This window comes from Lolium perenne, chromosome 7 (assembly GCF_019359855.2).
Source record: "Lolium perenne isolate Kyuss_39 chromosome 7, Kyuss_2.0, whole genome shotgun sequence".
In the NCBI taxonomy this organism is placed as follows: Eukaryota; Viridiplantae; Streptophyta; class Magnoliopsida; order Poales; family Poaceae; genus Lolium; species Lolium perenne.
In genome coordinates this window covers 140,834,699-140,858,156 of record NC_067250.2, presented here as the reverse complement: position 1 = coordinate 140,858,156, position 23,458 = coordinate 140,834,699, and the positions used below count along the sequence as shown (strand labels likewise).

The 23,458-nt window shown below is 40.9% G+C and overlaps 1 protein-coding gene across 3 annotated transcripts in view; it reads left to right on the top strand.

The window, feature by feature from the left end:
* LOC127318649 (uncharacterized) overlaps window positions 1–23,458 on the top strand; it is a 264,591-nt gene that overhangs the window by 239,980 nt on the left and 1,153 nt on the right. Inside the window, exons 1-13 of one of the 3 annotated variants that reach the window (XM_051349130.2) lie at window positions 16,919–17,132; window positions 17,930–18,047; window positions 18,348–18,529; window positions 18,618–18,725; window positions 18,828–18,892; window positions 19,311–19,416; window positions 20,010–20,093; window positions 20,796–20,942; window positions 21,502–21,630; window positions 22,109–22,176; window positions 22,607–22,640; window positions 22,719–22,803; window positions 23,357–23,424. In XM_051349130.2, coding sequence (XP_051205090.1) covers window positions 16,977–17,132; window positions 17,930–18,047; window positions 18,348–18,529; window positions 18,618–18,725; window positions 18,828–18,892; window positions 19,311–19,416; window positions 20,010–20,093; window positions 20,796–20,942; window positions 21,502–21,630; window positions 22,109–22,176; window positions 22,607–22,640; window positions 22,719–22,803; window positions 23,357–23,424 — 1,350 coding nt within the window. In that variant the 5' untranslated portion in view covers window positions 16,919–16,976. Of the gene's footprint in view, window positions 1–16,907; window positions 17,133–17,929; window positions 18,048–18,347; window positions 18,530–18,617; window positions 18,726–18,827; window positions 18,893–19,310; window positions 19,417–20,009; window positions 20,094–20,795; window positions 20,943–21,501; window positions 21,631–22,108; window positions 22,177–22,606; window positions 22,641–22,718; window positions 22,804–23,356; window positions 23,425–23,458 lie in introns of those variants that run through there. The other 2 variants (XM_071823582.1, XR_007862045.2) reach the window with 2 other exon arrangements.

Sequence of the window (23,458 nt, the reverse complement as noted above, 5' to 3'; positions counted from 1 at the left end):
TAGAATCACCACAAGAGCAATTGAATTAACTATGAGGATTATAGGATTCATCATAAATAATTTAAGTCAAAGCTTGATTGATGATTATAGAGGTTATATCACCACTCTTCTTAAACTCTAAGAACCATCATTCACATAAAATCATGAACAAATTCCATTTCCTTTACCATTTGTTAAACCCTAGTCATACCTAAATAATATGTGAATAATCAATATGGTTAAGCACTTGCAAAATAGAATATGTTCACCATTCACATGTTCTCAATTTCAGATCCATTAAAACAGGTTTGATTCCTAAATTAAATAAGAGTTGAGATGAACCCTAAAATAATATCTATTTGAATTTTAACTTGTGCCTCATAAGCACAAAAATTACTCAATTATAAATGGTTGTTTGAAAACAAAACAAGATAGTGAATATCATTATCAAATGATTCTGATGTTCAAATAATTTAGAACCTGCAAAAATTAATCAGATTCAAATTGAATTTAAACAACAAATGGAAAACAGAAAATAAAATACAAATAGCAAATTTGAAAAGAGAATTGGAGGGAAACTTACCTGTTCAGTCCGCAGCAGCCCAAAGCCGAGGCCCAGGAGCAGCCCAGCCCGCGAACAAAATCAACCCACCACCATACCGATTCATCGAGGAAGAAAAGGAACACCGTCGTCTTCTCCAGGGACGACAGCGCGATGGAGGAGCTCGGCCACGTCCTCGCCGACGATAAGGATGGCCTGGACATCGCCCATCATCTCAGAACCGCGTCCAATCCTCTTCGCGTCCGTCCTATCCAAAATGGCATCAAGATCAACGCTCAAAACCCGCCGACATTGCCGCCACATCTGAGCCATCGCCGGAGTGGAAATGACCATGTCAACCTCCTCTGGCTCTATAAATACCTCCGAAGCATCACCGTATAGTCCTTGTTCCTCGCCGCCCAACCATTCTCTCTCAGATGCCCTCTATCTCTCACCATTCTCCGTTTACTATCACCGGCGTCGTGGACGAGTTCGACGGAGGAGACCACCCCAAGCTCCGTGCAGTGGTTCGTTGGAAGCGCATCGTCGAGAGGAGCCTCTGGGTGCAAGCAATCGTCAAGGGGAGCTCGGAGCCAGACGAATTTGATCGTTCCCTTTCCGTCGGGTTCGTTGGGAGATCGCCAATCGCCGTCGTCTCCGTCGACCATCGCCGGAGCTGAGCATACCATCTTACTCAGGGTGAGTTTGCGCATCTTTAGAGCCTACTTTCGTTTCCTAGAAGCATCTGTGGCTCGCGATTGAGAGTTCGCCGGAGAGCACCGCCGCGGGTTATGAATTCCGACGAAGTTCCGGCGACTACTAGCCGATTCCACCACCACCATAATGTTCCCCGTCTTCTTCTCGTTCTTTTGATAGCAACCGCGCATCTGGGGGTGCCCTGTAGCGGCGGCGCCGTCACCGACTGACCGCCGGCGTCAAGCCGTCGGCGAGTGTGACGTGGCCGTGGGCCCTCGCTACCCTTTTACTCGGTCAGCTGCCAACGAGGCAGATGACTAGTCAACGACCCCACTAGTCAGTCACTGGAGTAATACTAGACCGGGTACATTTAGTGTTTCTGCTTTATTTCAAATTCCAGAAAATCACTGAAACTTTGCAAAATCATAGAAATTTCATTTCAACTCATAAAAATATAAATAATATATCAAAATGCTCACAAAAATAAACTCTATCCAAATAAAATATAAAACAAAAATGTGTGTCAAAATAAAAATCCATTTATTTTTAACCTGATTAATTATGCCATTTCATTTATTTACAATACAATTTGAATTCAATAATTAGTGAAGTTTAAAAAATTAAATTTTAACTATTCAATAACTAAGTAAAATTTTAAGATTAATTTTATTTATCATATTTGCATTAACTTAATTATTAGTGGTAATTCATAAACCCTAATTACAAATTACTATTTTCTATTTTCTTTAAATAGTAATAACTCAAGAAAATATTATAAGCCAATATTATTTTGGTAAATCAAAACTTATTTACTTAAACATCTTTAATTAACAAGTTAATTATTTTAAACCCTAATAACAATTATTAAACCCTGATTCTTAATTAAACCTAAATAAGAATTACTCTAATTATTAAATCTTGTAAAAATTAATAAAATGTTAAACCATTACTAATGTTGTTTCAAAGTAATTAGTAACCACACCTATATTACCAATTATCATTTTAGGAGTTGTACCATAACTTAGAAACCCTAGTTCCAATTTAAGTAAGACATTGATCTCATTATTTCATGTGTTCATCCATAGTAGTTTCAAACCTAAAACCCTAAGGATTTAACCCATGTGATCATTACACTTTAGTAGTAACTCTAAAACCCTAGTTACTTATCACATGTGATCATGTGAATTTCAACTTTACTTGTAGAACCTTGATAAGTAACCAATGATGCATAATCATGATCCATCCACATAAAACCAATTCACATGAGATTATCATTCCATGTCCCTATTCTTAATTAAAACCTATATGATCCACTAATGCCACCTAAGTATAAACCCTAACTTGTTAATTGAATTAGTACCATTGATCACCACTCTTATATACCATACCATTAAGATCAACCTCAATCATCCAACCCTAATAAGAACATTGTTTGAGAACCATTCTAAAAGTGCAACCAACCCTAAAGAAATCTTTACAACTCATACATCCTTAATCATCGAGGTTAAGTTACGCTCGGGACGATTGCATCTCATACTATGCATTATAGCATCTTTGCCAGTTCTTTAAACATTGTCTTTACCGGACGATGATGGTATTTCAGCATTTGGAGTTATCACGTATCGAAGCTTTTGCCTGCATAATCTTGCAGTCAAGAAAGGCAAGTTCATCGCTTGCTCATGTCATTTGATTATTTGTATCAAACTATATGCAAAGTATTATACTTATCACTCATGCATTGAAAAGCAAAGTATTATTTTACAATTATGAATATGACTATGTGGTGGGCAATGGAACCATGGTATGTGTTGATATGGTGGAGGTTCCATTGCATGGGTTATATCACCCTAGGATTAAGTACCAATGCCGTCCAGTGATTCTAGCGCCGTACATATCGCGTTATCCATAAGATCTATAATGGCTCTGGGGAAGTCAGCTGTATCTTTTCCCTTCTGCACGCCAACGGATTGGTAGAGCCGGCGGGGTGTTGGAGGCACTGCCGTAGGTTGGGATAGCCTTTTAAATCCCCATCCATTAGTGATGATGGCTCTACGATCTATGATGGATTGTCCGGAGTACACCATGAGTAAAGCCGTATTATCGGGGGAAGTCTACTGGAGGTGTACGGTTGGACAAAAGGGTGGGTTTGCAGGGTCGCGGAGAAGGCAGTGATTGGCTTGGATCTTATACTAGGCCTCACACCAAAGGAAGTGTGGACGGGGACATACTCTCGGCCGGCAACAAAGTTAAGATCTCTTGTGGGGTAAAGTAACGCACCTCTGCAGAGGGTATCAAGAATTGTGACTGTCACTCCCTGTTCCGGGAAGGGAACTGCGAACGCGGCAGGAAAGGAACTCCACGAAGTTCTAGTCAACCTGTGAAGACTGACGGGCATAGTTTTCAGAATAAAATAAACCTTTTGAAGAAATGATTACAAAAACTTGCATTGGCCTATGACTTTCTGGTCTATGGCTGTAGCTAGTGCATGATACACATATTTCCTAATATGAACTTGCTGAGTACGCTCGTACTCATTCTATCTCATTTGAACCCCCTTCTGAGATCAATGTACCGAAGGAGAAACTACCGTGGAACTCGAAGACAAAGGAGTCAACTGCAACAAGATGAAGAATCCAATCAAAGAAGTCAATGGAGTCAACTTCCGCATCAACTATAATGGAAACCTAGACTAGTAATAGAAGGGAACCTTTCCCTAATCCTAGCACCTAAGTAGCTAGAATTCTATAGCAAGCCAAGTAGCTCTTAAACTTGAGTTAGCAATAAGATAGACTACGAGTCGTTCTTTTGGAGCTTTATTTAAAGTTTTACCTCACTGTAAAGTAGGAGGCTGTGTGGATCTTATGTAAACAGTTCGTGTGTACTTCTATAGACATACCTTGGACTCGCATATGTTTCTGTTGTACCACTCTGAGAGATGTAATATGAGTGGAATGGTGTTTCACTTGTGTTATGTCAACGACTTGTGTACTACACCATGCAGTGGTACGCTGGGTCACCACAGCCATGAACATTAAGAGTAAAGCTAAGAACACATGTGTTCATACGCAACAGCGGAGCGTGTCTCTCTCCCACACAAGCATGAATTTATTCAAACAAAAACAAAAACAAATAGACGCTCCAAGTAAAGCACATAAGATGTGACCGAATAAAAATATAGTTTCAAGAGAAGAAACCTGATAAATTGTCGATGAAGAAGGGGATGCCTTGGGCATCCCCAAGCTTAGATGCTTGAGTCTTCTTGAAATATGCAGGGATGAACCACGGGGGCATCCCCAAGCTTAGACTTTTCACTCTTCTTGATCATAGTATATCATCCTCCTCTCTTGACCCTTGAAAACTTCCTCCACACCAAACTCGAAACAAACTCATTAGAGGGTTAGTGCATAATCAAAAATTCACATGTTCAGAGGTAACACAATCATTCTTAACACTTCTGGACATTGCCCAAAGCTACTGGAAGTTAATGGAACAAAGAAATCCATCCAACACAGCAAAAGAGGCAATGCAAAATAAAAGGCAGAATCTGTCAAAACAGAACAGTCCGTAAAGACGAATTTTTTAGAGGCATTGTACTTACTCAGATGAAAATGCTCAAATTGAATGAAAGTTGCGTACATATCTGAGGATCACGCACGTAAATTGGCAGATTTTTCTGAGTTACCTACAGAGATCCCTGCCCGAATTCGTGACAGATAGAAATCTGTGTCTGCGCAGTAATCCAAATCTAGTATCAACCCTACTATTAAAGACTTTACTTGGCACAACAATGCAATAAAATAAGATAAGGAGAGGTTGCTACAGTAGTAACAACTTCCAAGACACAACAAAACAGTATCAAAATAAACACATGGATTATCTCCCAAGAAATTCTTTCTTTATAGCCATTAAGATGGGCTCAGCAATTTTAACGATGCTCGCACAAGGATGAGAGTTGAAGCAAAAGAGAGCATCAAAAAGCAAGTTCAAAACATATTTAAGTCTAACCCACTTCCTATGAAAAGGAATCTTGTAAATAAACAAGTCATGTAGGCATAATGCAACAAGCATAGGAAAACTAGACAAGCGCAACTTCAAGATTTTCAGCATATAGAGAGGTGTTTTAGTAACATGAAAACTTCTACAACCATATTTTCCTCTCTCATAATGATTTTCAGTAGCATCATGAACAAACTCAACAATATAACTATCAAATGAAACATTCTTATCATGAGTCTCATGCATAAAATTATTACTACTCCCAACATAAGCATAATCAATTTTATTAGTTGTAGTGGGAGCAAATTCAACAAAGTAGCTATCATTATTATTCTCATCATCAAATATAGGAGGTATAGTATCATCATAATAAACTTTATCCTCCATAGTAGGCGGCACCAGAAGACCACTATCATTATAATCATCATATATGGGAGGCATATCATAATCAACATAAACTTTCTCCTCAATACCCGGAGGGCTAAAGAGATCATTTTCATCAAAACCGACCTCCCCAAGCTTAGAATTTTCTATATCATTATCAACAATGGTGTTCAAAGCGTTCATACTAATATTACTACTAGCATGCAAATAAGGTTCCATAGGTTTTTTAATTTTTGCATTAAACCATTCCTGTCTTGCCTCAGGAAATAGTTTAAAAAGCTCACAGATGTTTTCCATTATGCCTTACTAGTGTTTAACAAGAAACAAAAATATGCAATTGCGGGATCTAAAGGAAATAGCTTCGAGCACACACACAACGGCAACAGAAAAGTACTTAGTTACCTGGGACCGGAGTATGAGTGCCTTTTACCTTTCCTCCCCGGCAACGGCGCCAGAAAAGTGCTTGATGTCTACGGGTGCTTCTATTCTTGTAGACAGTGTTGGGCCTCCAAGAGCAGAGGTTTGTAGAACAGCAGCATGTTTCCCTTAAGTGGATCACCCAAGGTTTATCGAACTCAGGGAGGAAGAGGTCAAAGATATCCCTCTCAAGCAACCCTGCAATCACGATACAAGAAGTCTCTTGTGTCCCCAACACACCTAATACACTTGTCAGATGTATAGGTGCACTAGTTCGGCGAAGAGATAGTGAAATACAAGTAGTATGGATGTATATGAGTGGTAATAGCAATCTGAATAAAATATGGCAGCGAGTAAACATGCAACAGAACAGTAAATAAACGGAGTTTCAGTGCTTTGAAACAAGGCCTAGGGATCATACTTTCACTAGTGGACACTCTCAACATTGATCACATAATAAAACCACTCTACACTCTCTTGTTGGATGATAAACACCATTAATTGTGTAGGGCTACAAGAGCACCTAAATGCCGGAGTTAACAAGCTCCACAACATTCGATGTTCATATTTAAATAACCTTAGAGTGCATAATAGATCATTGCAATTATACCAAGTACTAACATAGCATGCACACTGTCACCATCACACTATGAAAGGAGGAATAGATCGCATCAATACTATCATAGTAATAGTTAACTCCATAATCTACAAGAGATTACAATCATAAACTACGCCAAGTACTACATGATGCACACACTGCCACCATTACATCATGAAGGAGGAATAGAGTACTTTAATAACATCACCAGAGTAACACATAGATGAATAGTGATACAAAGCTCATATGAATCTCAATCATGTAAGGCAACTCATGAGATCATTGTATTGAAGTACATAGGAGAGAGATTAACCACATAGCTACTGGTACAGCCCTTAGCCTCGATGGAGAACTACTCCCTCCTCATGGGAGACAGCAGAGGTGATGAAGATGGTGGTGGTGTCGATGGAGAAGCCTTCCGGGGGCACTTCCCCGTCCCGGCGGCGTGCCGGAACAGAGACTCCTGTCCCCCAGATCTTGGCTTCGCGATGGCGGCGGCTCTGGAAGGTTTCTCGTACCGTGGCTTTTCCGTATTGAAGATTTAGGTCAGGGGGCTTCTTATAGGTGAAGAGGCGGAGTCGGAAGGGTTACGGAGGCGCCACACAACAGGGGGGCGCGGGCCCAGCCCTGGCCGCGCCGGCCACACGTGTGGGCCCCCCAGGGCTCCCCTCTGGTGCCTCTCCGGTGTTCTGGAAGCTTCGCGCAATTATAAGATGCTGGGCGTTGATTTCGTCCAATTCCGAGAATATTTCCTTTGTAGGATTTCTGAAACCAAAAACAGCAGAAAACAGCAACTGGCCCTTCGGCATCTCGTCAATAGGTTAGTTCCGGAAAACGCATCAAAACGATATAAAGTGTGAACAAAACATGTAGGTATTGTCATAAAACTAGCATGGAACATAAGAAATTATAGATACGTTTGAGACGTATCAAGGCATCTTATAGGCGAAGAGGCGGAGTCGGAGGGGCCACGGGGCCTCCTCACACTAGGGGGGCGCGCCCCCCCTGGGCCACGCCGCCCACACATGTGGGGCCCCCAGGGCTCCCCTCTGGCCCCCCTTTGACTTTCTGGAAGGTTCCGGGAAAAATAAGATGTTGGGCATTGATTTCGTCCGATTCCGAGAATATTTCCTTTGTAGGATTTCTGAAACCAAAAACAGCAGAAAACAGCAACTGGCCCTTCGGCATCTCGTCAATAGGTTAGTTCCGGAAAACGCATCAAAACGATATAAAGTTTGTATAAAACATGTAGGTATTGTCATAAAACAAGCATGGAACATAAGAAATTATAGATACGTTTGGGACGTATCATACCACCATATATTTTTGATTTAGTGCACTAACCTATTAATCATGTCTGCTAGTGATCATGAGCTTGTTAACCAGGAAAACAAGGATTCTGCAGATATCATCACATGGAGGGAGTTTGAAGCTCTTCGGAATGAGATGCGACGTGAATTCCGCGCTCAAGACGATGTGCTTAATGGAAAGGTTGAAGCGATCAACCAAAAGTTGGATGCTACTAATGCGACCGTCACCACAATGGCTGATCAAGTGACGGATATACAGCGCAGTCTTGCAGATATGCGCCTAGCTATTGAGAATTTGACTGCACAACAACAGAAAGATGATGACGAAGATCCTGAGCTTCAAGATGACGCACACAATGCTCGTGGTGCGCCACGTGGTAATCGTCCTCGTGGTTGGGCTCCACTTGGTCGCAATGGTCGTGGCCAAGATGAGGAAGATGGATTGGGTAAGCCCAAGTTCTCTATACCCAAGTTTGAAGGAGGAGCTGATGTTGAAGAATATCTCACTTGGGAGCTCAAGATTGAGAAGTTATGGAATTTGCATCCACATTACACTAAAGATAGGAAGATCAAGCTTGCTTCTTCCGAATTTGATGGTTATGCATTGCGTTGGTGGGATGCATTTGTTCGTAACCGCGACAAAGATGGTGAGCAACCTATACGCACATGGCGTGCTATGAAGGAGGCAATGACTTCTCGCTTTGTGCCTACAAATTACTTGCGGAATATATTTGATAAGCTACATTATTGAGGCAAGGTGTCAAAACTGTCGATGAATACTACATGGAGATGAAGATGCTTATGCAGCGTGGCCGTGTCCGTGAGTCTCTAGAGATGACAATGCAGCGTTTTCTCAACGGTTTGAAGTATGATATCAAAGGCATTGCTCGTCACTACAGTTACACCAATATGAATCAATTGTTACATCATGCAAGAGAAGCTGAATCACAGTTGACTGAAGAAGCAAAGGTGAAAGGTCGTGCTACGGGAGCTGGGTGCTTCACACCCCGCGCGCCTTCATCTACGGCGCCGGCGCCTTCGACGCGCTCCGCCCCTTACTCTACTCCGCCTAGCAAGCCGGTCTCCAATGTATCTAATGCAAAGAAGTCCGAGTCTGCTACAAGTACGAGTGGTTCTAGCATGTCTACAGCGCGCGACCGTGATATGCTTTGTCATACATGTGGTGGCAAGGGTCACTTCAAGAGAGATTGTCCTAACCGCAAAGTCATGATTATCAATGAGGACGATGAGTATGAGACTGGAGATGATGTTGATCCTAATGCTCCAGAAGATGATGACTATGACACTGATGGTGAAGATGCATATCCGTCTGATGCTCGCACCATTGTTGTGTCGCAACGTGCTCTTAATGTGTTGCCTAGTGCATCTACTCAGCGCTGCAATTTGTTCCAAACCAAAGCTTTAGTTGGTCCTGACAAGGCTTGCAAGGTCATTATTGATGGCGTGAGTTGCCCCAATTTAGCAAGCAAAGAATTGTGCACCAAGCTGAAGTTGAAGTACCTACCGCACCCGCATCCATATTATATTCAGTGGTTGAGCGACAATGGTGAGATGAAGGTAAACCACATGGTGCGTGTTGAGTTTGAGATTGGACCGTATAAGGATTGCATTGATTTTGATGTGGTTCCTATGACGGTGTGTCACCTTCTATTGGGTCGGCCTTGGCTATATGACCGTTCTGTACAACACAATGGCCGTGCCAATACATATCACTTGGAGTACAAGGGCAAGAAAATTAACTTACAGCCTATGTCACCACAACAAATTGTCAATGAATCTCGTCAGAAGATTGAAGTCAACTTGGAGGATGCTCCTTTAGATAGGCGAGAGAATTGTAATATTGTGAGTGATATAATGAAAAGTGAGCGAGTGCATTCCTTAGTTTCATTAGCCACCAAAGAAGACATGAGAGAATTTAGTGAGGATCCTACGGCCATGCCTCTTGTGCTTTTGTACAGGGGTACGGTTTTGGTTTCTAACGATATGACCCCTCTTCCTCTTGGTGTTTCTAATGTTTTGCAGGAATTCGGCGACGTGTTTCCGGAGGAGGTACCCGCAGGACTACCACCATTGCGAGGTATTGAGCATCAAATTGACTTGATTCTCGGAGCTTCGCTGCCCAATAGGGCGCCATATAGAACGAACCCCGAAGAAACGAAGGAGATACAGAAGCAAGTACAAGCGCTACTCGACAAAGGTTATATCTGCATAAGCCTTAGTCCTTGTGTTGTTCCTGTTATTTTAGTTCCTAAGAAAGATGGTACATGGCGTATGTGCGTAGATTGTAGAGCTATAAACAACATCACTATTCGATATCGTCACCCTATTCCCCGTTTAGAGGATATGCTAGATGAATTGAGTGGTGCTGATGTGTTCTCTAAAATTGATTTGCGTAGTGGTTATCATCAAATTAGGTTGAAAGAAGGGGATGAATGGAAAACAGCCTTTAAAACAAAATTTGGTTTATATGAGTGGTTAGTAATGCCTTTTGGTTTGACTAATGAACCTAGCACTTTCATGAGACTGATGAACCATGTTTTGCGTGAATTTATTGGCAAGTTTGTGGTTGTGTACTTTGATGATATATTAATTTACAGCCGCAATGAATCTGATCATACTATACATATTCGACATGTTTTGCAAGTGTTGCGTGATAATAAACTCTATGGTAATCTTGAGAAGTGCACATTTTGCAAAGATAAGGTCATATTCCTTGGTTGTGTTGTCTCTAAGCATGGAGTAGAAGTAGATGTGTCTAAAATTGAAGCTATTCAAAATTGGCCTACTCCCATGAATGTGAGTCAAGTAAGAAGTTTCCATGGTCTAGCTGGGTTTTATAGAAGATTTGTGCCCAACTTTAGTACTATTGCTGCACCTTTGAATGATTTGACTAAAAAGGGTGTTGTTTTTGAGTGGGGCGCAGCCCAAGATCATGCTTTTGATGAACTTAAGAGATTGTTAACTTCTGCACCATTACTTGCACTTCCTGATTTCAATAAGCAATTTGAGATTGAATGTGATGCTAGTGGTATTGGAATTGGTGGTGTGTTGATGCAAGAGGGCCGCCCAATTGCATATTTTTCTGAGAAGCTTTCTGGTGCTAAGTTGAACTATCCTATATATGATAAAGAATTGTATGCTTTAATTAGAGTTCTTGAGGTTTGGCAACATTATTTGTGGCCAAAAGAATTTATCATACATTCTGATCATGAAGCTTTAAAATATCTGAAAGCCCAATCTACTTTGCATAAGCGTCTAGCTAAGTGGGTTGAGTTCATTGAGTCTTTTCCATACATTATTAAGCATAAGAAGGGAAAAGATAATATTGTTGCTGATGCTCTATCTAGGAAGAATATGCTATTAACTCAACTTGATGTTAAAATTCCTGGCTTAGAGATACTATGTGATTTGTATGCCACTGATCATGATTTTGCTGAACCATATCGCTTATGTGCTCTTGGTAAAGCATGGGAAAAATATCACATACATGATGGGTTCTTGTTTAGGGCTAACAAACTATGTGTTCCAGAATCGTCTGTACATTTTCTCTTATTGCAGGAATCACATGCTGGAGGTTTGATGGGTCACTTTGGGCGTGAGAAGATGCTACTCATGCTAGCTGACCACTTTTATTGGCCAAAGATGAGGCGGGATGTGGACAGGTATGTGAAGAGGTGCATTACTTGCAACAAGTCCAAGTCCAAGCTGAAGCCTCACGGTTTGTATACTCCGTTACCGGCACCTACTACACCTTGGGAGGATATTAGTATGGATTTTGTGTTGGGTTTGCCGCGTACTAAGAGAGGCCATGATTCTATATTTGTGGTAGTGGACAGATTTTATAAAATGTCACACTTTATTGCCTGCCACAAAAGCGACGATGCGTCGCATATTGCTAACCTGTTTTTCAGGGAGGTTGTACGACTACATGGAGTCCCGAAGACTATTGTTTCTGATCGTGACGTGAAGTTTATGAGCTACTTCTGGAAGACGTTGTGGAGAAAGCTGGGGACGAAGCTACTATTCAGTACTACTTGTCATCCCCAAACTGATGGTCAAACTGAAGTGGTGAATAGAACCTTGTCACAACTGTTGAGATCCATGATCAAGAAGAACCTGAAGGAGTGGGAAGAGTGTTTGCCGCATGTGGAATTTGCTTACAACAGGGCGGTACATTCTACCACGGAGCTATGTCCTTTTGAGGTGGTGTATGGTTTCAAACCCATTACTCCGCTTGATTTGTTGCCTTTGCCCATACATGAGAGAGTCAATATGGAGGCATCCAAGAGAGCAGATTTTGTGAAGAAGATTCATGTGAAGAATAAAGAGTTGATCGAGAAGAAAGGCAAGAGCAATGCTGCAAGGATGAATAAGAAGCGTAAGGAGATGTTGTTCAAGCCTGGTGATATGGTATGGGTACATTTTCGCAAGGATAGGTTCCCAAAGCTGCGAAAGTCTAAGTTGAAGCCTCGTGGTGCTGGTCCTTACAAAGTGCTTGCCAAGATCAATGATAATGCATACTCGATAGATCTTCCAGAGGATGATTTTGGTGTCAGTAATTCTTTTAATGTTGCTGATTTGACACCATATGACGGAGAAGACCTTGGAGCGTCGAGGTCGACGCCTTTTGAAGGGGGGGGGAGATGATGAGGACATCCCTACCTCACTACCACCTCCGTCATTACCAACTGAAGATGAACCTGCTGTGAAGCTCAAGTCCAATGAAGTCAGGATTGGACCAATGACACGCGCTCGTGTGAAGCTACTTAAACAACAGGTGAACTTGTTCCTAAACGATACCATAATTGATGAGAACTTTATACTACCTAAGTTCTATTACTTATGTATCATCAGGTATGAAGAGGAGACAAGCATCGCACGAGGAGGAGAGGAGCAGCTGGACGTGAAGATGGACGTGGAGCTGGACAAGGAGTTGGACATGAAGATATCTCATGGACGCGCGAGGGAGGAGAGGGAGGCATGCGCGAGAGGAGAAGACGAAGTCCAGGCCGGCCCAGCACCCGGTCAGACCGGCCGCCACGCTGGCGCGCCCGGTCCGACCGGGCGGCAGACCGGATCCACCTCGGCGCCAACCGGGCGCCATGCTGACTGCAACCGGGAGGGCTACTGCGCCACAATTCCGAAGCCCGGTTGTCACCCGGTTCCTGGCCCGGTTTGAACCGGCCAGCCCGGTCCCAGGCCCAGTCGACCGGCCCCCAGACCGGCCGTGTCCGAGTCTGTCTCGACCAGATCTATTCTGGGTCGGTTATTCGTGTATCTTTTCGACCAGAAGTCGTCCCGGACGCCTATATAAGTGCCCTAGACGCCCCCCTAGCTGCTTTAGACCACGTTTAAGATAAACCCTAGTTCTTAGTTGTTTGCTCTGCAAAACTATTGAATTTCCTACACCATATTGCTTGATATTGTGTAGATCCTGTTAAAGTCTTGTGTGATCTGCTGTTCCATTGGGAATTAGACGGTTGCAACTTACCGCTTCGTGGTCGGCGGCTACGTGCGCAAGTGTGTGGAGTTGCGAATATCTTGCAGGGTTGAGAACTGTTGCATTGGCGACAGGGACTAATCGAGAGATCTCGTTGCGTCATACAAGTTATCATCCACTACATCGTCTTGTTCCTCCGCTGCTATCATCCCGTGATCATCATCACCACCGTTGCTTACTGAGAAGATCGGGCCACCCCTTATCACAAACTCAGTGTTGTTGATCCACCATGAGTTTGAGGGGGGGTGTTAGAGTTGTATAGTCTATATTCTTCTATTCCCCAGTGTACGAGGGGCTTACTTGCACATTGGCACACATGTACATGTACTAGCCTATGGCCCTCTGTGAATACTACTTGTTATTCCTCAACATCCTGAACCACTTGAGGAATATGATGTATTGAGGATTAAGGTACTGGTCCTCAGAACGAAGATCAACCTCCATCTGACTGACAGTGGAATCTTTGTTGTAGAGGCAAGGTGGATAGGTGATGTCCGAATTTTAGATGATGATAGATCTAAAGATAACCTGAGTGCAGGTTTCACTACGACAACATACATAGATGTAGAGTAAAACATGATTGATGTACTAAAATACATTTATACCAAATCCCCTCTCGTGTTTGCCAGGTCTGTATTGAAGTTAATAGAGCAAAGAAGCTGCCTTCGAAGGTTTGGATCGACGTCGTGAAGCATATTATGTAGATCTAGCTGACAATAATAAATGAGATTCTATACAAATAACGCATTAGCGACCCCTTGGATAGACAATTCATGCTACTCGACTCACCATCACTCTTTAGAGACATTCGACGAAAAGCAAGCTTACCAATAAGAAACAGCTGGGGGAATAATCTCTTTATTAAAAATGAAATAAACGAAAAGAAAATGACAAATATCAAGTCCCTATTTGCCAGTTTCTATTTGAACTTCTGTGTTCGGTTACCATTTTTGTATCATTTTGTAGTACTTTCCATTTCACCCGATCCCTATCTGCTTTCCAAAAAGGAAGAATGCATGAACCACGGCAGAGGAGAAAGGACGGATCACCTGCCGATGTTTTACAAAACTATGCCAGAAAGGATAGACCGAAAGAAGATGATGAAGATTTTCATTCGTATCCTGGGAACATTTTCACGGGGATTCGACCTACTCTTAAGAGAATAGAATCATCCTTTTTTGGAGTGCACTTTGATATGCTAAATGTTGAGTATCCATTCAGATAATCAGAAATTTAGAACTCAGAATAATCATATAGCGTGTTGATTCTGTGCGCTGAAGGATTTTTAAAATTTACAGCCGCTTACACAGTCCTTTTTTCTAAGTAACAACAACCCTTACAATTTCGCAGACATTCTAATAAAAGATCCAAAAAAGCGGCACATCAAATCGTGATGAAAAGTTAAGAGCAAACTAGACATGTAAAACTTCAAATATAACACAGTGAATAAAAAACAAGAAGAAATCGTAAAATGCAAAGCCTGGGTCTATTCACATAATGTGTCTTTCATGCGTCTCCCATATACGAACTAGATCTTGTAGGCGCACGTTGATAAGCTCATTCATTTTGAGGAAAACCCGATAAAATTGTAAAACAAATCTGGTATGTATAAGTACAAATGCAGTGGCATATCATAAGAATTATTTATCAACAATAATATAACCGTATAGGATTTAGCTGATATGGCGCAAAAAAAATATTGCATTACTGACCAAATCGGTTGCATGCAATTGATCAAAGGCGATCTTATACTAGATGAACAGAAGTTTATATCTCCATGCTCTTTGGATAGTTTCGTGCTAGTACTCAAGAGCCAAAGTGAGAAAAATAACATTCTGTATTTTGACCTGAAATATATTGCTTGTGCAAGTTCAACAACCATTGTGCAGGATAAGGTTACAAACATATATGAAATTATACAAATCACGTGATTTTTGCAATAATACTTACACCACGTATGTAAGCTTACTGAACAGACATGTAGACTACCACAATTATAAACATTTTCGATCAAAAGCATGCATCTGCTCAAGAATTTTTAACCTTCAATAACTACAAATAACAAGGCATAACAACAACATGCTAACCGGCTAATTATGTAGGGACTAATCAGCAAGATCTGAATTGGTAGGAAAGACCATAATAATTTGAAGAGAAGGCTAGTGAATGTTGAAGGGCCATCGGCGAATTTTATCAAGAGAAAGAGAGTTATACAAGGTGTACAAGAATTACAGCTGCGTTTTCATCACAGAAAACAAGCCCGGGGAGAGGGCCGAGGAAAATGGTAACCATTGTCACACCTCAACCAAGCTACTCTAAAGCAAATTTACACAGCGAGCCGAGCTGCTCGCCAGACCCTGATTTCCTCGATAATGAGCTCAAACACTCTGTCTACCATGCTTAACTCCTGCTCGAAGATCTGGGAATTTCGCTCTTTCCATATCAACTGGTGCACGAAAATCGTCACTGTCAAAGTCACGTCGCACTATCTTGGGTGCCATCTTCCTCCCCGTCAGCCACAATGAATGCGCCACAAAAAAAATCAAGAGAAGGCCAGTGAATGTGCCCTGAAAGAAGAAGTAGGGGCCTGTATTTTGCTTCAGTTATTAACTTTCCATAAGGGAGTCTTGGAAGATTAGAAACCTCAGAAGTTAAAGACAAAAATATACAAATAAGTTTCTATTTAATTTTAAATTCCTATTAGAATACGCAAACTTCAAATTTCTTTAGGGGATATAAAATTTCTGACAAATATTAAACTAATACGGTGTTGATCTAAACTGAAATTAATACGATGCTATAAGAAAATATAACAAGCATGATATTTTTTGTGGCACGGAAAATGTTTGAGCAGTAACACTACCTGGTAAAGGAAAAGACATGGGTGAATACATCAATGTACAAATTACAGTCCTGACTAAGCTAACATATATAGCCGGTAAGACCCAAAGGTTTTAAGAGCACAGATATACCCTGCAGTCTGCAGACAAAATGAGAATAGCCAAGAAGTCAGCTACTGATTCTGGAAGAAAGCAAATATAAGTTCAAACAACAAAGATGATGATATACAAGGAATTGTTCCATAGAGATGTATGTGTCTCTAACTTGAGATCTATTCAAAGACCGTAATTTTCTGTTCAAAATTGACAAAATTATAAACAAGTGTGTGATGTTCTTGCGGTGATTTAGAAGTAAAATTCTTCTCTTTCCAACTCCCATGTATGCATTCTAACTATAACAAGTACTCCCTCCACCCATAAAAAGATGTCTCAACCTTGTCAAATTGGGTTTAGATATATATATCTATATACTAAATATATCCAAATTTTGATGAAGGAGGGGGTAATATTTTGTTGGAGGTATTCGTTTGTTTTGTCATTTTGACCCGAAGGGATAGCAAAGATCCCGGGTGGTCGGCTTCTCACACAGGCGTGGCGCCGGGGAGGACCACGTACGTCGCGGAAAGCCACCCGCGCCAATTCCTGGCCGTTTACTCGCCGCGCCCGAATCCACCCCCATTTAGCCTTTGCCATCATGCCGCTCTCCTTTCTTCTTCCTCCGCCTTCCACCGCTCCTCCACCGCGTGCTCGCCATGGCGGCCGCCTCCAGGCACCGCGGCCGTGCGCCAGGCGCAGGATCCTGCGAGTTAGGGCGTCGGGGGAGACCACGCCGCCACCTTCCAGAACCCAGGTAAGCGACCCGACCCCGACCCGACCCGACCCGAGCCCCTCCCCACAGTCGCGGTTCTACAGGTTTTCTGTTCCCGCCCTAGTAACCTCTGCTACGACATTGCACCCGTACGGTCTTACCGATATCCTGTGCTATGTGGCTGTTGAAACGTCGATCTTCTCCCTCAGCTTGAATGTCATGTTTTTTTTAATCTCGGTCCAGCTTAATTCTCTATCCGGTCCCATGAGTTCTTGCAGTCAACCTGGTGCATGTTCTTTTCCGCGAAAACTCAAAAAGCATTGTGTTTCTATGCATTGTTAGAAAAAAGAAGTGCCTGAACCCTATCAGTCTGACCATTACCCTGGTGCATGTTCTGACCATTACCCTGCTGACCCCTACCAGTGCCTGCAACATAATGGTGTTCAGTTCACTACAGCTCCTGACCTGACCTTAGTTGAAACAAAGCATGCATGGCATTGCACATGTGGGAGTAACCTGCTATCATAAACCGTTCAAGAGCTCAACAAGGAAAACAAATAGGCTATGTATAAAAGCTATACAGAGTTTTGAACTAAAAACAAGAAGATGGAACTTATGTAAAGATTATGGGAACATGTTCAGGCACAAGATAAATTGCCAAAACAGGGCCCAGTAGATGCAAGTGTGTGGTTCATATGATGAGGCAGTTTCTGGCAGCCTAACTTGACAGTGGCCCTTTCGATACAGTTACCTGCCCAGTTACTATGATTTATGTTAGTTTTTCTTCGATCACCCCTGCGATTTAGTGGTACCATTGATTAACATTGCTAATAATGTAGATGATTATGGATAAGATTTCTGGTGGCGATGAAGTTGGCGGTGCTGGTGGGGCTTACTCATATGAGGCGTTGAAAAGACTGGATCGACTATGCTCTAGTATATGTGAATCGCAAGTAGGTAAGATTCATGTTCTTCAAGCATTATAAATAGCAGGGTAGTCTAGATGCTTTTCTGATCTTGGCTCCAGCTAAGATGTGAAAACTGAGTGAGATTTCTAGAGGATGGATATCCTTAGCATTGCTAGTCTTAAATGCTTACTTAGAATGATGTACTATATATTTCCAGTTTCGTAAGAAATTAACAACTTCATGTGATGGTTGAGTCAAAAATAAATAGCAACTTGGTTACTTGAGACCTGTTGAGCTTATTCCTTTATCTAGTGTTATGACCTTCTCCCTGAACTATGTGTTCATGCAGACTCCAATGTCCCTGAAATTGTTACTCGCGTCCAAGGGCCATCGCTTGATTATGATCTTGGTTCTGACTCAAAGATCTTTGATGTACTAGTGTGTGGAGGCACATTAGGTATTTTTATAGCTACCGCTCTCAGTTATAAAGGCCTTCGGGTTGGAATTATCGAAAGAAACATAATCAAAGGGGTAATTCAGCCCTATATGGCCATTCCTGAGTTAGCCCAATTGTGATGTACTGAATTACATTAAATGTTTACCTATATCTTCTGAATAGAGGGAACAAGAGTGGAATATTTCGAGAAAGGAGCTTATGGAAATTGTGGAAGTTGGTATCCTTTCAGAAGGGGAAGTTGAACAGATAATCACAAGTGATTTCAATCCTGTAAGGTCTTTCAGATAAGTTGACATATGCACACGGAAGTTTATGGTACTTGGCCAATCTTTTCTGGCTAAATAACAGAATGTTTATCTTTTGACTTCGCAGAATAGATGTGCATTTGAGAATAAGGGAGAAATTTGGATGGAGAACATTCTTCACCTTGGAATATCGTAAGTTGTTACCTAATTAGCTTTGGTTATTATTTGTCGTGGCAGTTTTGACATGTGCAAATAAGGGGACAAACATATGATGGAATAGATATTTACCCTGCTCTGATAATTTATGATCTGGGCAGTACTGTACAAGCTAAATACAATGTACTTATTGTCTAAATTGGTAGCGAGGATGCAAAGGAGTAATAAACTATGCTAGTTTCCATGCTGTTAGATCTTCAACTATTTGTTCCAGTGCTTGTTCGTCATATTTCTCATTAAGCCTATAGTATGTTCGTAGTATTCATGCAGTGATGTCATACAAAGATGACATGTGCTCAAAAGAAAAACAAGCACATATACATAATAGCCAGTAAGCTCTTCATAGAAACACACAATAATGCCAGCTCATATATGATCCATACTACCTTTCCAGGCCTGCTAAACTTGTTGAGATCATGAAAGAGCGCTTCATTTCTTCAGGAGGAGCAATTTTTGAGGGAAAAAGTTTGTCAAGCATTTCGGTTCATGACGATCTTGCAGTAAGCACAACCTGTTTGTCTCCTTGGCTGTAATAACAACTAACTTAGTTCATTTTTTTTAACTAAAGAGGGTAAAGGGTACCCTAATGGTGACCCACTTGCATCTCTAAATAATATTGTCTCAAAATAAATTAGACTTGGCAGTAAGTACTCAATGGAATCAACGATATGTAAACGTTGTGCTATATTCTTTTCTCCCGCAACAATCTGCATAAGATAGACTTGGCCTGTTATATCTTTATCAGATCTAGGGGTTTTACTATCGGGGGTGCCACACATCACACGACATTATAAACATCATAAATTCAACACATAATTTCAAAAAAAATCAAGATTACAATATATATAGTTTAACTTCATCTCAACATCATAATAATTCCAACAATCAGGTTCAAAATAGGCCTTGGGCAGTTAGACAGCTACACTAAGGTATAAATATTAAATGTTATAGTAATTCGGATCTAGTTGTCCATTTTGAGGGACTATTAATATGAGAACATTTGTGCAAAAGCCATTCCGGTTATTATTTAAGTAACATTATTAGTGTATATGTCAAAGGAGGGAGGTGTTAATATGCCTCTTGTGTTTCGTAGGTACTAAAATTGAGCGATGGTGATTGTTTGCCTTGTCGACTTGTTGTTGATGCTATGGGTAACTTTTCCCCAATTGTGCGACAGGTACTCTTATATCTTCAATGTATGCATCTACAGGTTTTTTAATGAAAGTTGGTACATGGTCTGACAAAATAGAACCATATATTCGACATGTATACCCAACCTTATGTTTTAAGTCAAGTGGCAGAATAAATTTGCATTTTCCATGCATTGCACTCTCATTACCAGCTCGGACCCTAGTACCAAGAGGGAAAGGACTAAAACCACTACTCAGAAGTTTCCTCTACCAACAGAACTGGTTGGAACCATTAGGACTTGCTTGCTCACACTCCTAATTCAACAACTAACACATTATATTTTCAGGCTAGGGCTATATTTTCATGAAACCGCTAAAGCTTTGCATTCCGTTCCATTTTATTTTTTGAGATCTGCAGCCGTTACATTGATAGACAGTATCATGTACAAGTCTAAGACTAAGCCATTACAAGTTTACAACTAAATACCCATGGCAAGGGAACACCTTGATGGTTGTTAGGCGCTCATTACAACACACCACACAACAAACACTGGCCTAGAGGCCACCCAGACAATGCTTGTAAAACTGTTGCTTCCAAGTTTTAGTACATCTAAATTATGAAATAGGTGAACATTGCTTATCTATTACTTGTCTTCATTTGTACTCAGATCCATCTTATTGTTATAGTTACATCCTAACTCTACATTATGAGTTAGTTACAAGTTTCAACTCTTCTGTCCTTGTGCAAGATCCGCTCCGGTAGAAAACCAGATGGACTATGCCTTGTTGTTGGTGCTTGTGCTCGTGGGTTTGAAAAAAATACAACAAGTGATGTTATTTTCAGTAGCTCATCAGTAAAGAAAGCTGGAAATTTTGGAGTACAGCTCTTTTGGGAGGTAACTACTGTTTCTTTCAGTACTTCTGACACAAATTTGATGCTGAGAAATGGAACTAAGATATCTAAACTACAAAAGCATACCACAACACATTTTGTTAAAACAAAGCACCTCCACTTTAACCAGCCTCTGCTTTAAAAGCATGTCTAAACCATCTTGTTGCAATGTTAGTGTTAAATATAAAAATAGTGTCTAGCCTCTTTCCATCACATCGGTCTTTTGGAAAACTTGGCCAGTGCATCAATTCTATATGGTATCAGAGCCAAAAGATTAAGTTCAAGACCCTGCTCGCGCAGTATTAAAAACAAAACAAAAAAATTATACGGCCTGTGCACCGAATCCACGCTAAGGACTAAAATAGCTAGTGCATCAATTCTATATGGTATCAAAGCCAAGAGGTCTTAAGTTCAAGACTCTGCTCTTAGAAAACTTGGCTAGTGCATCAATTCTATAGTTAGTTTTCCCTTCACCTGAACTGCCAATAATCATTGAAATTGTACCTAACCTACGTTATCATATTATAGTTTATTTACTAATCTAATATGAATACTTGTTTTAGGCCTTCCCTGCTGGTTCTGGCCCCACTGATCGTACTACGTACATGTTCACATATGTTGATCCACAATTTGGGTGCCCAAAGCTAGAAGAACTTTTGGAGATTTACTGGAATCTTATGCCTGGTTACCAGGTGAAGAGTGCTATATTTATTTATACGGGGTAGAGTAATTATAATGTTTTCAAGTTGAGTCAATGCTATGTCTTGGTTGCTACCCATAAAAGTACATGATTTGTCTAATCTTATTTTTGGAAAAACATAATGTATTCGCTAGTCAACCAAGGTGATTTATACGATGCCGTCATGTGTGATACAATATTTTAGGAAAATAGTGTTTCATGTTGTATGCTTGCACCATGTGTACATAAACAGAATCAACTCATGGGTCTATGGATATTCATCTACGTCACATGCATACATCAAGTTAGTAAGCTAGCTAATTGGCTGCATTATGTAATATTAACATTTCAAATCTTGATACCCTTTGATTAAAAAGCAATACGTGAAGCGCATGTGTTTACATATGCTTGATACATACCATCTTTCTCTTTTTTTATATATCTATGTAATTATACTTTATTCTTATTACTCTAATTTTGTGTTCATGTAGGATGCGATCCTTGAAAATTTGGATATAAGGAGAGTCATATTTGGGATTTTCCCAACTTATCGGGACAGGTAACAGAAGTGAACAATAGCCAATATCCTTCTCTTCCATTAATTGGATGATAGGTAACTATAAGATGCCAACACAATATGAATAAGCCATCTGCTGCACTACCACATAACGGCGTATCATTTGCACAGCATAGTTGTTCAGTGGCTAAATTACATCACTCCACTACATTAGACACTATTTTCAGCTGCTCGTTTTATACGTAAGAGGAATCGTTTGTGTGTAATTCTCAATTTCACACATGAACATATGGAAGGTGTCAAACCCCCATATTTAACAGTTTTCTGATGATTGACCAGAGTTTGTCTATTCAGTGCTTGCAATCCCAGTTTTGCTAATTTACATAGATTATCGTTTTGGATATGCAGTTCTTACCAAACCTTTTCCTTTTCATATGCCAACTCTTGACACAATTAATTCTACCATTTTCAGCCCACTACCAGCTGCATTTGACCGTATCTTACAGGCATGCGATTTCTGTCAATGGGAGCCCGATTGCTTGTGCCATTTTGTTCATTAATTACTAATGCCCTTCACACCTCAGGTTGGTGATGCTAGTGGGATCCAGTCACCTGTTTCTTTTGGAGGTTTTGGAAGCTTGACAAGGCATCTTGGTCGCTTGTCAAATGGTTTGTCCACTGATTTCTCTTAAACTGTAGGTTGCATGATCATCAAATAGGATATAGTTACTCCAGTATAAACAAACCTTAGTTAAAACTCTCACCAAAATTCATGCTCTTCTTAAAGGTCGGTTGCGCTTTCCCCTTTGAGCTTCCACCACTTTGTTCTTGTGATTTTGGCACCTTTGTCATGCAAAACATGTGCATGTAAGCGGAAGTCGGCCATCACAAACTTATGTTGCGCATTTCATATCCATGGGAATGGCAGATTTTTACGTTTTGCTCACCAATACTATCACAACCCTCCTCCTTTACCCGGGGTTGGGACCGGCTATTCCTAAAAAAGTAAAAAGGCACGGGGGGAGTTCCGCTCTGTATCATTTCTGCCATTATTCATGCTCAAATTTTCAATCTGCCAAAACAGTAAATATTGTCCAATTCCATAAACGGACGATTTGAAATCAACCAAAGGCTACTGACCAACAAAGTTGATCCAACTTAAGCAAGATCTTCTCCAAGCTACTAGCAAAATGGCTAAGTGTTGTTGTTTTTGGAACTGCAGGTGTATACGAAGCAGTTTCAGGAGATTTCCTGGATGCACATAGTTTGAGGCTGTTAAACCCTTATATGGTTAGTGTGCATAGAATCCTAGATTCGTGGTTTA